The 17,436-nt window shown below is 33.6% G+C and overlaps 1 protein-coding gene across 1 annotated transcript in view; it reads right to left on the reverse strand.

Annotated features, from left to right (window-relative positions):
- Positions 1 to 17,436, reverse strand: part of LOC111624235 (mediator of RNA polymerase II transcription subunit 23-like) — a 92,324-nt gene that overhangs the window by 55,067 nt on the left and 19,821 nt on the right. The window contains exons 4-10 of the mRNA XM_023367050.1: positions 8,880 to 9,054; positions 8,642 to 8,805; positions 2,037 to 2,103; positions 1,909 to 1,962; positions 1,648 to 1,756; positions 1,491 to 1,562; positions 1,274 to 1,384 (exon numbers count right to left, since the gene is read on the reverse strand). Coding sequence (XP_023222818.1) covers positions 1,274 to 1,384; positions 1,491 to 1,562; positions 1,648 to 1,756; positions 1,909 to 1,962; positions 2,037 to 2,103; positions 8,642 to 8,805; positions 8,880 to 9,054 — 752 coding nt within the window. The remainder of the gene's footprint in view (positions 1 to 1,273; positions 1,385 to 1,490; positions 1,563 to 1,647; positions 1,757 to 1,908; positions 1,963 to 2,036; positions 2,104 to 8,641; positions 8,806 to 8,879; positions 9,055 to 17,436) is intronic.

Here is a 17,436-nt window from a genome sequence, read left to right on the forward strand (position 1 = left end):
TACCCCTTATAGCAGAAATTCATATTAATCCATACTAATATTATAAATCTGAAGGTAATTCTGTCTGTCTGTCACCTTTTCACATCTAAACCGCTGAACAGGTTTTAATAAAATTTGGCACAGAGATAGCTTATATGTTGGAGATGGACATAGGCTACATTTTACTGCGAGAAAATATCTTACTCCCACAAGAAAATTTGATATAATGCGGGTTAAGCTGTGGGTTGTGACAGCTAGTGATAAATAGAATAAGTTTTTTTTACATTTATTACCTTTAAAATACTATTCTAATAATAATGAAAATAACATAAGGTTATTTAATTTTAATGTGACAAATGTCTTTTAGGTCATGATAAATGTCTTTTAGTTCAGCTCAAAAATTACTCAGTGATTGCTCTGCAAAACAACTCTTGAGTCTGCTGTTGCATAAAATGTCTATTAATTCCTCTTGGTCAGAGATGGAAAGATGGTCGGTGAAGTTATTCGCAACAGCGACAAAAATTTTCAAAATTAATTTCATGAAAACAAATTGTGTTAATTGTACAATTTTTGTTTCTTGTGTAAGAATTTCATGTAGGTATTGTCGCAAATGCATTTTTTTTTTTTATAAAATTTCGAGAATATTCTTAGTTATAAATAAACAAATTTGTGCATTAAGACATCATGTTGTAAATTGCCGAATTTTTGATGGTCCACCCGTTATTTTTTTATTGCTTCATCTCATGCATTTAAATTTTAAATCGACCGATTTTAGATTGCCTTTATGCAATTTCACATACCCCCAGGGTTATGCTTACCACTAATTGGGAACCATTGGTCTAAAGCCAAAGGATTGTTAAATTATATTGGGCTGTATCAATGCTGCTATTAATAATTGAATGCTAATTAATTTCGCCTAGAGGTGGGTGTTAGACACCAATTCTAATGAATCTTAATGCCCACCTCTAGGCCAAATTACTTAGCATTCAATTATTAATAGCAGCATTAATATAGCCCAATATAATCCAGCAAATCGTTTTGCTTTAAGCAAATTTCGCTTTTAAAAAGTTAATACGTTTGAAATTAAATCAGCCAAAGAGAATGCCATTTGACTGTTTTACTATACAAATTCTCCTTATAGTCTGAGGGGTAATTTCACTTCCAGATACAGAGAAAGAATAAATTTTCAGAATTTAAAGAGTTAAATGTTTGTTACCACTGTCTGAAACCAATGTTAAATATATAATTATAACAAAAGCATAAACTTATAAACCAAAGTCATTTTTTTAATTACCTCTCTTACAAATTCATAAACTCTATTTTTGAATTCATTTGGACGCACAAGTAACATCTGAATAATGAAAAAGCATACTTGCGCTTCATTCCCTTCAAAGCTACGAAGGGCCTGAAAGAAATGGGAAAAATTAAGGGTATGCAGTTTCAAAATAATGTTTTTTATTTCAAACTTTATCTTAAATGAAAAATTTTTTAGAAATAAATCTAAAACTCACCAGACACAATATTAATCTATCAAGTGTAATTACATGGCATTTCCAAATTAAATCATTCAAAGCATCAATACACTAGAATAATTAAAATTAAATTACTATTTTTTTTTTCAATTTTAAAACTATATTAGAAATGTTTTTATTTAAATATTTTTCATACCTTGTTGACATGTTGACCACCAACAGAATTAGCAAATTCAAATACTAAAAAGTCTGCAAATGTTCGAAGATGACTCGACAAAGCTCTTGCACCAATACGGTCCAAAATTCTGTGGTAAAATATTTTTAAATGTTCACACTTATTTACTAACAGTAAATAATCTAGCTTTCATATTTAAAACATTCTAAAGTTAATATTGAAAACAAAAAATTCCAAGTTTAACAAAATATAAATTTTGTACAGGAAATTAGGAGAACTAACTTGTAAGCAAGGGGACTGATGCGATCATTTTCAAGTAACATTTTCCAAAGTAAACTGAAAATTATAAATAAATAAAAGACTAAAATTTTTGCTTTAAAGTAAAATTAAATGAATTAAAATAAACTTACCATAAAAATAATGGCGAAGAGCCTTGCAATGAAAAATGAGAAATGATGTCATTTTCATTACTCATAGCTGAAATAATATTTAATAAATTATTAAATGTATTTAAACTCATTCCATTAAACTATAAATTTATATTTTGTTTTTAGTATTGTCTGCTTCTGAATTTAAAAATTCTCAAAAATTTGTAAATGATACAAAAAAGTCAATTTTACTAATTACATTAACTGTATATATTGATAATACTCATAAAATTAATTGCAGCACACTTTGCAAGTGTTTTTATTAAAATATATAATTATTAAAAACACATTGCATTATGTATTTTAACAAATATACATGATTTAGTTCTAAATTTGTCCAAGTTTAATTCTATATTATTTTCTTTATTAAATTTATGTAATTCATTTATTAGTTTCTGCAAGTCAAGAAAAGAAAAAGTTAAAATCATTAAAATTAAAATAACAAAAATATTGTACATGATCATTTACACATTTTAATTAAATCCTCTCAAAAACTGTGACAGATTCTTTTTGATGTTAAGTTAATATGGTGAATACAAAAAAAAATTAATTAAAAAAGAACAGAATATCCAAATTTGTGGAATTTTATAAAATATGAATATGATTAGCAACTTCAAATGTCTCCAAACCAGACTTGGTGACATTTGAACAGCTAAATCTCTTTAAACAGCATCAGATACTTTAGTTACGGTCACTGAATATTTAAAGAATACTAATAGCATATAATCCAAGCATTTCCCAATCACATGTGTTTTTAAATAGTAAATTTTCTTTTAAATGAAAAATGAAAAAAATCCAAAGATCACTTCATAATTGAAGCAAGTAAAANCATGAACATGAAAAGCTTTGAAAACGATACTTACCACATGAGGTACACAGTTACTGCTACGAAAATGACGAAACCACATCCGATGCAGATCATGGCGTACATCCACAGGCTGATTTCGTTATCATCTTTGAAGAAATTTAAATAAAGAGAATAATATCAGTTTTACAATACGAGAGATAAAATAGATATTTGAACAAGCGTTGGAATTTAATTAAGTTTCGGAGTAAATGCGTATATGTCGATGAATTGTTTAAAGTAAATGGTCTAGAAAGTTAACTACGTTTAATTAATATTATAGCAATCGTGTAATTAAAGAGTTAGTACGCGAATAAAGCGCATTATATACAATTCTATATAATAGATACGAGTATCGTTTCCGTCTAATTTAAACGGGTTACAACATAAGCTTCTAGGGAATAAGTTATTCTACATTTCTGTAACTGTACACGTTTGTTAGATAATGCAACGAAACGTCTATTAAGAAAGCGCTTCGTCTACAGTAAAGATATCGTAAAAACCGGTAATAAAATTGGCCACGATTGAAAATTCGAAGTTACGACACTCGAGGGATGTTCGAATTTTTCCAAACGTTAACGAACAACTTCCGTTTTGTTAATGCTATTACCTACTTCTGACGGTGAAAATACTTTTTGTACATTCGGGGTTAATATACGCACATAATAAAGTAACATTTTCATCCGTTTTCTTAAGCTAAAGTTTCCAGCTGTAATAAAAGTTAGAGGCGAGAGAGTTACGCTCCGATTAAGAGTAGTAAACGCCAAATGATACTCTGTTGGGTGTGCCCGAACGTCATTAATGAGATGGGACAATCGGGATTCCCGAAATTCCGGAAAATCCTCGAAACGATCGAAGAGTTTCGATTCTCTCGTTTCGAATATTCCACATTTTCGAGAAGTGACAGATGGATTCGATTCTTTACCAATCGATTCAGCTCAAATATTCACTTTTTGAAAATTTTTGGTTGTATATTCTTTACATAAAGCCAAAATTCCGAATACATTTTCTGAAGCATTTACGAACATCAATTTTCTCGAATTCTTAGAAATTTAACAATTTATAATAAATAAGTAATAAAAAAAAGAAATAGTTTTTTTTTATCTTTTATTTTATTAATATATTAAAATAAATAAAACAAAGTAAATTATAAGTTCACTAAGTATTCTAGGTGTTCGAATATTCGAATTCGAGAAAAGTGATATCTTCCTATCTGTAGTATTTACCCTAGTATCATATATTTTTTGCTACATAATATACAGATTCCTATTCTCATCATGATTCCTTAGTCGCAATATTTCTGAGTTTGTCTGAATGGATCTACATATAGCTTAATTTTTTGCTAGATTACTCTGTACTACTTGAATTTTAGTATTGCTAACCAAACTACGAATGGAAAATGGAAAAATACGAGCACTTCACCTATTCAGTGGATTGATTTCTATTGATTTGCGAAGAGGATTCGAACCCGACATTTGAGAGAAGACGAAAGACTTTCAATAAATCGTTTAGAGACTCGTAGATCGAGTCTCTAAAAATTCTATTTTTCTGAGTTTCGAATACGTTTTCCTGTTTAAAGTTCGTTTCTCTCTTTTTAAATGACTTTCGAAGTGCTATTTTATTTACACTGAATTTAAAAAAAATAATTTTCCTATCAAACTTACATTAATTTACACGCTCTTTGGCCTCTATCATAAATTCTTCATAAATTTAATATTTATTGAAGATTGTTCGATAGGTGAAGGAAAGGAATGTTGTTACTTTCCTTCACTCAACTTTTATACTAAGTCATCGTTCGACCAGTTATAGAAAAAAAGTGAATTTTCCAACAGATATCGGCATAATTGTACAAATTATGTCGATATTCTCAGGAAATGCCAATACCAGGAAAGTGTTGATGACCCGTCGAGACATTTTTGAAAATAAACGTGAAAAAAATCACATAGAATAATTCGAAATTAAAGTAATATAATATAAATTATTATAATTGAATTAATGTTTCTAAGAAGGACGACAAACTTTAATTATAAACTATTTGTATACAATTATTTAAATATTAATTAAGAGTATGGAAAACAACTAAGTAAAATTAGTAACGTGTTTGAATACAGATAAATCTTATTGATTTTAAATATGTATGATCCGATTATATGAAGGAGTTCAAAGAAATATTTATATTAAATGTTCGTTATATTAAAACTGTGTAACGAATTTTAATGAAACTTTTACTTCGTATCGAGAATACATCAATAAAAAGTGAGGGAATTTTTATTATTTGTTTCTGTCGATCTGTTTCTGTATAAAATTACGTCAAAATTGGAAAAGAAAATTATTGATTTTTCGAGAAAGTAGTATCGAATTAATTTTAAAAACTTTGTTTTTCTTAACCAAAATTATATTCAATTTGCCTTTCAAGACAGAAACGCATCTTTTTTCAATGGATTTGTGCAAGGAGAATTAACTTATCTGAGAATTTTTGCACGCCCTAATTTCGTAAAAATTAATTAAAATTTACTTTGATCTTGTTATATAATATAACTGATAATTTTAATTATAATATAATATAGCGATACTGTTTTATAGATGTTAATTTATTCTCCTGTTTACCATTCTTCCAGCAGAAATGTTTAATTCTATCCCATAAAGTGTTAGGTAAACGTGAATATTTTCTTAATAAATTCGATAAAATATTTAAGTAAATCCTTCGTAGTCTCTTCTTGTCAATAATTCAAATGAAACATTTGTTTAAAACGCGATCCGATTACAAAAACACAAGTTTTCGAATATTTTCCTTAATTAATTCAAGGGTTCTTTACATCTTCTTAAGTCGACCACTTCTCAATCCTCATATTACCTATCGAGAAAAAATTCAGAAAATATTTCCGAATATTTTAAGCATCTCTAAATTTATACCAGACTATTGATTCTAATATTTCTCGTTTAAATATTAAATTAATTTCATAATTTAATAATAAGTTTAATTATAGTTTAATAAATATATTAAATGATTTTATAATTTTTGCATCTGTACAATTATATAAAAATGCATTAAATAAAAGAACATTTCCTTGTCAAAGTCTGTATTTTAGGAAGGAGACAAAAACGTTTCAGAACAAAATCATCCGCAATAAATTTTAATGCGGGTTAGAAAAAATCCTCGTATCTATATCAAAATTTAGAAGGGTTTTTCGGGTAAAAAGCTTTGACCGAGTCGTTTTTATAGTCGTCGAATACAGATACGGTGCCATATTTCCCAAAGGATATATTTTTGTTTAGTTTTGAAAATGTCTCTTCGATAACCCCTACAAACAACATCTTCAGGGAAAAAAGAAAAACTTCTTCTTCCTATTCCAAACAAGTTGCGTTTATATATATACACACAAAGTATATAAATTTTTATTTAAGAAAGAATAAACTTATTTATTTATATCTCTTTTTGTTTTTCGTTAACAATCTTCTTGTCTGCTTTGCAAGTTTTAGTATGTTATTATGGTATATAATCCGTGTTAGTGTTAAATATAATGTGTGAGACTGACACTACATATTCTAACTTTGCAATTTTTGAGCGAAATGGAGATCTTCATTACTCGGAAAGTTTTTTGTGATCGAACTTCAAACCAACCACACGACCATTAAACATGAATTTTTGCAAATGCAGTATGTTCTGAAATAATAGAGCCACTATGAAATAATGAAATTAATAACGGAATAAGAAGCAACTGATTCCCATTAAGACACAAAATGTTTTGGATAAATATATAGCTTAATATTGGATAAATTGATAAATATAGAGCTTCATATTTATCGTGTAATCAATCACTCCATGGCCCAATTGTCTAACTGGTATCCGATTTCCTGTTATTTTGCCACATAAATAGCCATTTCTTTCGGTGGTATGACAAATATAGCTTTTATCTCTAATCGTATTAATGCTGTAGGATGTCGCGGTATCTCGGTACTCGAACAATTCGGTATTCGAACACAAATTCTGGAAACGTCACTCGGTACTCAACTGGACAAACTAGAACAAATTTTCGATTAATAACATATTTTATTTCGTTGTTCATTTAATTATTTTATGATAAAAATAAAAAAATATGAAAATGTTGCCGATACTTCTGATCAAGATCAACAAAAATGTCGAGAAGACGACGATACTTTGTAAAAGGAAAATGCCCTGGTTAAACTAAAATGTGTGGTTGTTAATTAATGTCACATTAAAGTATTAATGAATATTATTAGGCCTAAATCACTCGATCATACGGTAAAAATAAACTAATTTTTAAATTTAAATATTTGAACGTTAGAAGCACGAATGTAGTGACGAAACTGAGCTTTGCGGCGTAGGTTTTACTGTTCAGGCTTGACACGAAAACACAAATGTCAAATAATGTCATTAGAACCAATGTGAAATAATGACATTAACTTAATACAGAAATAATAAGCACATTACGAAACAATAGAAGGGAATTGACTGTTGGTTTACTATATCATATAATAATAATTTTATCAAAAACAGTAATAAAATAAAAATATAAATGAATTTTAACAATATTGTATAGAAATATATGTACCATAATGATAAAACTCTTCAAAATTTGAATAAGTAATTTCATTTAGTATTAATAAGCAATATGTCCAATGCAATTTATTAATTATTCATAAATTCTATCTGGCATTGTTTTAATAAGATTTTTCTCTCAACATCTGTTATTTAGTGACAAGCATCACTTATTGACTTTTTTTATGATTTCACTGATGTATATTGCTTTCCATTCCTATACATTAATACTTTCCTTGCTAAGATACCAAATGTATTTTCTATAGGATTAATATCAGAACATGTGACCAGTCAATAACATGAAACCCATTTGCCAAAAACCAGTTCCAAGTTGATTTTGAATTATGAGTGGATGCATTATCATGTTGAAACTGAAAAAACTTCATCCCAATTTTTTCTATAAATGGCATTATGTGCATATCTCATATCTAGTACTTGCAGATTTCCTACAGCAGAGGTCTCCAAACTTTACAGAAGATGAGTCACATTACTAATTCTGCATATGCCGAAGGCTTGTCTTTGTGGCTCTTATTTAGAAGCAGAATTTATTTCATTTTCTCATTTTGTAATTAATAGACAATTCTGTATAATTTAATCAAAAATTTGCTTCTTGTCCTTATGTTGAAATCTAATATTATGAAGCTTCTATATTTGCTTCTAATCTGAGGGAGTTATTACACCTTTTGAGGAATGTTTTCAATTGTATACCAAGAGACTTTTTAACTGTTCTACTTTAAAACTGAAGAGGGACAGAACTGTCTAAATGCATAATTAATAAAGTAGAAGAGCTAAAAAAAATGATGGTCCAATTTAAAACATTCCCCAAAAGATTTGATAAGTCTTCAGATTACAAGCAAATACAAAAGCTTGATAACAATAAAACTCTGTATACTGTTGAGTCTGACAAATTTATAGCTACATGAGATGCAATTTGCCTCAGACTAATTATAGAACTGCTAAGTTTCCTGCAAATTATTTTTGATGGAAATTCAGTGCAGAGTGTCTTCCAGATAGCATTTTGTTCCATATTCATCATTAGAATTAATGTAATTTTTCACAAAATAATGTATAACTTCAGTCAACTAAGCTGTTTTGTGATGTTTAGGTTATAATTTTTCCAATTAAATTTAAAAAAATCCAAATTTGTCTTTCTTACCTACTTTAAACATTTCAATAATTTACCTGTTATATGTATAGCTCTAGCCAATGTTAATATTAATACTTTATTCAATTCTTCAGACTCTCCCGATAAAAGTGGTTTGGGTTCTGTTTGAAATCTTGATAACTGTGGTTGTACTTCTGCACTACCTAATCCTGCAATCAATTTAAGGGCAGTGCTTTCAACACTAAAATAATGAATATAAAGAATTAATAATAAATAATAAATATTTATAATAATAGATGTAAATTTAAGTTATACCATAAATGTAATTGAGTTTGGTTAGTCTGAGGCACAGCAGCCATACTATGGAGGTGACTTAATAACTGTACTCTATAGTGAGGCTGAATGTGGTGCAGACGATAACTAAACATCTCTAACAATGTGTGGAGGATACCCCATGCTTGACTACGAAATATATTAGGAAGTAAATGACCTATAAAAGTTTAAACATTTAAATCAAAATAAAATAAATTTTATATAAATAAAATATGATTAATAATAATGAACACACACAATTTATATAACTCAGAACAACATATGAAATAAAATGTTTGTAATAAATATAAATATCCAAAATTTTTATCAAGAGTTTATTAACAGTTATGTCTTACCAAGAAAAGGCTTATTTAAACTTAAGTCTTTTCTTGATAAGACATAACTGTTTTATGTCTGTAGATGTGAGCTATAAAAAGAAAAGCTGTTTATATTTTTCACTTATATATTGAATAATTCTTTATCATGTTTATATTTAAAAGTAAAATCATACTTATTAAATAATGTACTTAGGCTGAGCTGAGAATGAACAGCTCTCTTTAAAATTAATAAAAAATTATGTCTTTACAATATGAGAAAGCTTATCTTTCACTGAACAGGTATAATTTATAGATTATACTATTAATATTGTTGTGCCGGCTTCAGAGGAGACTAGCACCAAGGTGTGGAGAGTGGCAAAACGAAAAAAAATGATTCAAGAAAAGAAGAATGATTCGGAAGAAAAAGAACAATTCGAAAAAAGAACATTGGAGAAGTCTTTCTTTTAACGAGAGCTATAAAGATTTTGTTGTTAGTATATCTAAAAAGTGTCAGTTTTGGTGAACTGTATTCTGAATTTATATCCCGAGCCCCACAGCTCGTAACAAATTGGTGTCAGGAGTGTGATATGAATCATGCCGGTTATGCCGAAAGAAGACATTGAAGGGATTTGTACACGAAGCCAACAGCAACAGCAGCAGGCGATGGATCAGCGGCGTTCTGGTGAATCTTCCGATGGACATTAGATGGTCAGCAAACAACTGACTCTTGTTTCAATTGCCTGCACTTAACTCATGCTGATCGGCGTTTCATGTGCTGCGGGATTCCATTTAGCTTTCTGAGCATTTTTGCTACAGTCTTCGAAATAGTCTTAAGCCCTGATTGTTATGCGATTACTCCATGTAGTCTTGTTATATTAATTTAATATTCTCGTGGTGTTGGTAATATTAATTGGCGCCGACTGGCATTTTTGTGTTCACCGTGTTACAAATTGGACTGTCAGCTCACGAACTCACCAGACGGTTTAGTGCATATGCCAGCAATTTTACTTGACTTTATCTTCTACTCATCTCTCTCACTGCACCATCAGACTACCAAGTCTATAGTGCAGGACTGCTTTGACAACCAAGCCACACTTTACTATCATCAACCACGCTTATCATGTCAACTATCAACATTATTGAGGAATTCAGAAATGAATCCTTCAAGGCACTGGATAAACTCAAAAACTACTGCGTCAGTAACTATAACTGCAAGCTTGGTGCCAAGGAATCCGTGCGCCAAATGACTAAACAATTCACGAAAGTCATAGATATGGCCACCCGTATATTTAAAACCAACTGTCTGCCAGAGTCTCTTGAACAGAGACTGGCTGATATACCTACCAAGGATGACCTAATAAAAACAATTAACCCTGAAAACATACGTGATGTTCAACAAACCATTCTGAAAAGATTGGATGAGATTGAAAACAAAGCGACTAGAAATACACCTTCCGCTCCTCTCTATAGCTCTGTTGTGAAGATGAGTGGCCAATCAGGAGGATGCTGTATGGGTCCAAAATCTACCCCTCAAAAAGAAGTCATTCTTGTCTACAGTAAAAACAAAGATAATAGCAACAGTGACAATGTCAGCAAACTTATGCAAACCAAGATTAAGCCTTCAGACCTACATATAGGCATAGATAGAATTTGTAAGATTGGAGGAGAAGGAATAGCCGTCGAACTGGGCTGTTGCAAAGACACAGAATTATTGGGGAAAAATATTGAGGAAAAAATCCCGGAACTGGTTACTTGTAAACCAAAAAAGAGATGGCCACATATGTTCATCTACTCTGTACACTCTGACACTCAGAAGGAAAATCTACCTACCCAGATATACACTCAGAATAATCTGATAAGTGAAAAGCTTACTACAGAAGAGTTTGCGGAGCAATTCCACATTAAATTCCAACTTGGTAAAAAAGAGACCACTTATAAAAACTGGGTTGTGGAAGTGTCCCCATCCATAAGGAAGGCGCTTATCGGCCTAGGAAAAGTTAATATCGAATGGTCGCACTGTAGGATTGCAGACTTCTGTCCAGCCCTACAGTGCTTCAAATGCTGCAAATTCCACCATTCTGCAAAGGACTGCCCACAATCCTCCTACACTTGCAGCCAATTTATGGGGGATCATCCCTACAGGGACTGCCCCAACTGTGAAAAGGAACCTGACTGTTGTAATTGTCATCAGAACAAGATGCAGAACTGCAAGCATAATGCACGTGATAGCTCTTGCCCTACTTATCAGTATATTAAAACTCTTATTAACTCCAGAATAGACTATGGATCAGAGACACAATAATAAAGTACGTATTCTGCAGTGCAATCTAGAGAGGTGCATTGCTGCCACCTCTCTACTTAATAAGCATCTTACTAATTACGACCTGATACTGGTGCAAGAGCCATACTGCCAAAAGGACATCNTATAAAATTAACATATTACTTTAAAACCCATATTTTTATTATGAATTGCATCAAAACTATTAAGTAATTATTATTTTTATCATAAGAATGACATGCCTACCTTTAGACATATTATTTAGTATTTAATTACATAGCCATGTTAAAGCCCAATAATTTGGCAGTTTATTTGGCTTTACCATAATCATCCAAAACACTTCATATGTTGATGAAAATAAATACAGTAGATCCCCCTATAAGACGGTAGATACGTTCCGTTCTTTATGAATCAATTTTGTAGGAATCATAGTTTACGGACTACGGATGTTTGAAAGGTTTTCTTTCATANACCAAAAAAGAGATGGCCACATATGTTCATCTACTCTGTACACTCTGACACTCAGAAGGAAAATCTACCTACCCAGATATACACTCAGAATAATCTGATAAGTGAAAAGCTTACTACAGAAGAGTTTGCGGAGCAATTCCACATTAAATTCCAACTTGGTAAAAAAGAGACCACTTATAAAAACTGGGTTGTGGAAGTGTCCCCATCCATAAGGAAGGCGCTTATCGGCCTAGGAAAAGTTAATATCGAATGGTCGCACTGTAGGATTGCAGACTTCTGTCCAGCCCTACAGTGCTTCAAATGCTGCAAATTCCACCATTCTGCAAAGGACTGCCCACAATCCTCCTACACTTGCAGCCAATTTATGGGGGATCATCCCTACAGGGACTGCCCCAACTGTGAAAAGGAACCTGACTGTTGTAATTGTCATCAGAACAAGATGCAGAACTGCAAGCATAATGCACGTGATAGCTCTTGCCCTACTTATCAGTATATTAAAACTCTTATTAACTCCAGAATAGACTATGGATCAGAGACACAATAATAAAGTACGTATTCTGCAGTGCAATCTAGAGAGGTGCATTGCTGCCACCTCTCTACTTAATAAGCATCTTACTAATTACGACCTGATACTGGTGCAAGAGCCATACTGCCAAAAGGACATCTCTGCATGTCTTCCCACCTTCTGCCCAATCCTGCGGGGCACTGATCATTTCCCATGGGCTATTACGCTCATTGCTAATACCAAGCTTTTTGTTCTTCATCAAACTAAATACAGTAACCAATTCCTCATCACCACTGAAGTCATGAACCATGATACAAGAGTTATCATCTTAAATGTTTACTTCCCTGGCAGTGCTGATTGTGAGGGCTTCCTCGACGACCTGCAAAGTATTATACACAAGTTCCAAGGGACACACATCATCATGGCCGGTGACTTTAATGCCCATTCCCCTGCGTGGGGTGGTGACTGCCTCGACAGACGTGGCAGCCTTCTTGAGGAATTCTTTGCTCATAATGACTTGTTAATACTGAACAACCCTTTCTCACCCCCAACCTACAGTTCGCAAAGTGGCAAGTCGTGGATTGATGTGACCACCATCAGCTCTAGTCTCTACACAAGTATCACTAACTGGAGGGTCCTTCCAGATGAAATCTTAAGTGATCATGCTTATATAGCTTATGATTTAACAAACTCCGCGGACGACTGTGTCATCAACTATGTTCCATGATTCAGATATGCACATAATAGAGCCAACTGGGATAATATAAAGACATACCTTGAAAGTCACCTAATTACTCATTACTCTGAGAATTACACTGATGTCAAGAAGCAGATAGACCATAATATACAAATTATAATCAGTGTGTGCAAGAAGCACATACCAAAAAGAATATCAACTAGAAAAGGCATCCCTTGGTAGACACCTGACCTCAGTGACCTACGTCACACTACAAGAAAATTAAGGACAACTTACCAAAGATGTAGAAACAATGATATCAGAAGCCAGCACAGAGAGGCCTATCTCAACAGTCAGAAACTTTACAAACAAACTATTAAAGCTGAAAAGACGTGCAGCTGGTGCGAGTTCTGTACAAGCACATTTGACAACCCATGGGGTTTTATCACAAAAATGTGCAGCAACAGACTACGAAAGACAAAAATCATGACTGATCACAATGCTGGTGATGAACCCACCACTCTCTTACAAGCCATGCCCTCTCAGCTTGATTTCTTCTGTCATGAGGACAACCCGAGCCTAGACACGGAATGGCAGAAACAAATTCGCCTGGAAGCAGACACTCTGAAGGATACTGATGATATACTACCATTCACCACTAAGGAGATAAACAGAGCCTTCCAAACTCTGGGACGACACAAAGCACCCGGCCCGGATGAAATTACATCTGAAATTGCTATCAACCTATGGAATCTCATCCCCACACACCTCACAAATCTATACAACTGGTACATCACGCAATCTTTGATATTCACGCTTGTATACATTCAATCAACTATAATGTATGATGTTTGCTTTCGGGCTTCCTAACGCATATTACGTTATATAAAAATATTTGTGATGGCTCTAAAGGCAGCCTTCTTTGATGTATACTCTAAACTCTGTGTATGTAGTTACTCTGTATCTACCATTGTTTAATATCCTTGTTGCCCTCCCATCATTGTACAATTTTGCTCTTAATGTTTGTTATTTATGATGTATTCATTGTCATAATTACTTTGTGTTTTTAAATCCTGATAATGCTCAGCGAAATCAGGAAATGTAACTTATGTTATTTTAATAAAATTAATTAATGAGAATGAGAGAATCACGCAATCTTTCCGTGTGCCTGGAAGCAGGCAAGGGTTGTTCCAGTTCCCAAGCCTGGCTCGTCTACCGACACCAGACCTATCTCTTTATTGCCAGTCCTTGAAAAAGTCCTTGAGAGGCTGATTACCACCAGGTTGACTTGGTTCACTGAACATGCAAAATGCCTAAGTGAGGCACAATGTGGCTTCAGGCCACAAAGATCGGCTGAAGATGCCATCGAAAACACCGTGGAAAACATCCATCGCCTATTGCAGGAACACAAATATGTCCTAGGGGTTAACCTAGATATTTCTAAGGCTTTCGACAGTACCTGATGGCCCCTAGTGACACACCAACTATGGCAAATAAATTGCCCAAAGAATCTACAGAAACTTATATCCGACTACTTTAGAGAGAGGGTGGCCCTTCTTCAATATAGTCAACATGCCGTATACAAAAACATCTCTAGAGGTTGTCCCCAGGGATCCGTATGTGGGCCCCTGCTCTGGAATATTATGTTTGACACCTTTCTTAAGGAGAATCTTGGGCAGGACATCTACACTGCGTAAGCAGATGACGTACTTATTTTCATGGGTGGACGTTCGAGAGCCAAACTCGAGTGCAAGGGTAACTTGATGCTACAGCTAATAAATGGCTGGGGTGTCAAACATAAATTGGATTTCAACCCTCTCAAGACAAAGGCTATTGTCTTCAATACTCCTGGCAAACCTAATTTATATCTCAGACCTCCTCTGATAAAAATGAATAACAACACCATTAAAGTCAGAAAAACACTGAAGTATTTGGGGGTAATCATGGACTTTCGTCTCTCCTGGGACAAGCACATAGAGCACATCACCGGATGCATGGCTCTCATCATACAGGCTTTCGCCCAAGCTGCTAGAAGAGACTGGGGTCTTACCTCCAGAGCCCTTTCCATCATATATGATTGCATCTACGTCCCTATTGTCACTTATGCTTGTGGCAACTGGGGCTGGGCCATGCAGGCGAAAAGGAAATTAGTGTCCTCTCAAAGGCAGGCACTACTTCTCATCACAAGGACCTTCCACACAACCAGTAATCACAGCCTGCAGATGATTGCCCATAAACTCCCATCGACTTAGATATTCAGCGAAAGCAAAAAATGAAACAAATCAAATGGGGCAAGACTATCCAAGCTGGCTCTACGACGTTTATACATAATGATATTGAATGGCCCCTTCCCTATTGTGACTCCACATTTCCAGGCAACCCTACTGTTAACATCTCTGAGAACGTCACCACTGCAGATATGGACATTTACACAGATGGTTCAAAACTTGACAGTGAAGTGGGCTGCAGCTTTGTTGCCTATACTGGGTGCATCGAGACTTACAATCAGAAATATCGCCTTGACAAAAACTGCAGCATCTTTCAAGCAGAGCTACTGGCTATCCAGATGGCCATTGACTGGATTAATGATAACTTCTACAATATTGTAGTACACATCTACATCTGTGTGTAAAGAAAGAAGAGAGCTGTTCGTCTTTTAGCACCGGACTTTGCCCTTGGGAAGTAGGAAAGAAGAAAAAGCATGAGGAACCAAGTGTGAAAAGAAAGAAAGATAGGAAAGTTGGAAAGAAGGCATGGGACCCAGAGAGCACCCGCATCGGCCTTTATTTAATAAAAAACAATACATACAATGGTGTCTTTCCATTTAAATTAGGTCCCGACAATATTTCTTAGTAAATATAACACAACTTTTGTGAGTACTTTCACAAATAACAGAAATTACAATTTTTATTAAATCAGTTCTTGATTATCCTGTAGGTTGATGAATTCTGAAACTATCTTGTTCCTGCTATGTATTTTTGCAGTTCTTTGATGTAAAGTGGACAGTCCTTGTCCATTGTGTTGTGGTCTGCTTTTCTATTTTCTTCCTTGTGCAGTTGACACATTTTGGTGTTGTTTCCTTGTTGCAATCTTTGTAAAAATGCACTTCACCACAGTTACTACAAATAATTTTTTCTTCTGGGGGACGCTGTTGAGTAACCTCGGCTGCTGGTGACTTTTTGTTGGAGATTTTGTTAACACTTTTTTTATTGTAAATTATTGTGTTTTTTATTTATTTGCTACCTAAGTTGGTGCATTTTTTTTGCTTAATTGTGTTATTCAGTGTTATTAGTTCTATTTTTTCGGAAATGTTCCCACGCACTCCTCCAGAAGCATTAAAGCAAACCCAAGAAGAACGGAAAGGAATTAAACATCATCGTTCACCAAGTGATCCTGGTGTTAAATATCCAGAGTTAGATCAATATTTTAAGTGGCAATCTCCTCCGGACCCAGATAGAGAAGAATTGTTAAATTTACGGCAATATTTGGAGACGACTTTAAATGCAGTAATGATGCAGTTGAAGTGTATCGAAGATAGACTTGCCAGTCTGGAAATGGCCAACCAGTCAACCTTGTCCTCGGTAAAGAAATTGGAAACTGACTTTTCTAACGTATGTTCGCGATTAGATAAACTAGAACAGCAACAACAGTTACCATTTGGAGATATTGGTGAGTTACATTCCTTTGCCTACGATAGACAAGTTAATGCTTCAAACAGAAGCAATTTAATGTTGTTTAACCATAGTATTCCGCCCGAGTTGGATTCGCGGGATTATATTGTTAACCTACTTTCTAAGGAATTGGATGTGATTGATCTATTGGGGCATAATATTGTTGGTGTTTCCCAGTTGCAAGGAAAAGCTCAGAAATTCTATTGCATCCAGTTGTCGTCCTGGAAATGTCGAAACCATTTATTGCAAAAATTTCGGACGAAAACTTTTCAAGAGGGTAGGGAAAGATTGGTGAAATTTAGGTTGGCACCGGATCTGTCGTTTAACTCCCGTGTTCACCGTAAAAATCTGGTTACCTTTTTAAAAGAATACCGGGGAGCTGGTCGTCGTGTTTTTTTGCGAGATGACGTATTACATGTAGACGACAAGACATTCACGTATTCTATTTCGGGCCATCGTTTAATTGAGGTGCCTGTTTCTTTTTTATTTTGAATTTTCCTCCCCGCAGGAGAATAGATTTCGAGAGACTTTCAACTTCGTGCCCGGACCAGTTAGGTTCAGGTAGTTATTCGGAATCTTTGTTTTTTTGGAATTGTTGTGGGTTTAGCACCAAGTGTTCTCTGTTGGATTACATGACTAAAT

This window comes from Centruroides sculpturatus, unplaced genomic scaffold (genome assembly GCF_000671375.1).
Source record: "Centruroides sculpturatus isolate CEXI.00-Female unplaced genomic scaffold, Cexi_2.0 scaffold61, whole genome shotgun sequence".
NCBI classification, from domain to species: Eukaryota; Metazoa; Arthropoda; class Arachnida; order Scorpiones; family Buthidae; genus Centruroides; species Centruroides sculpturatus.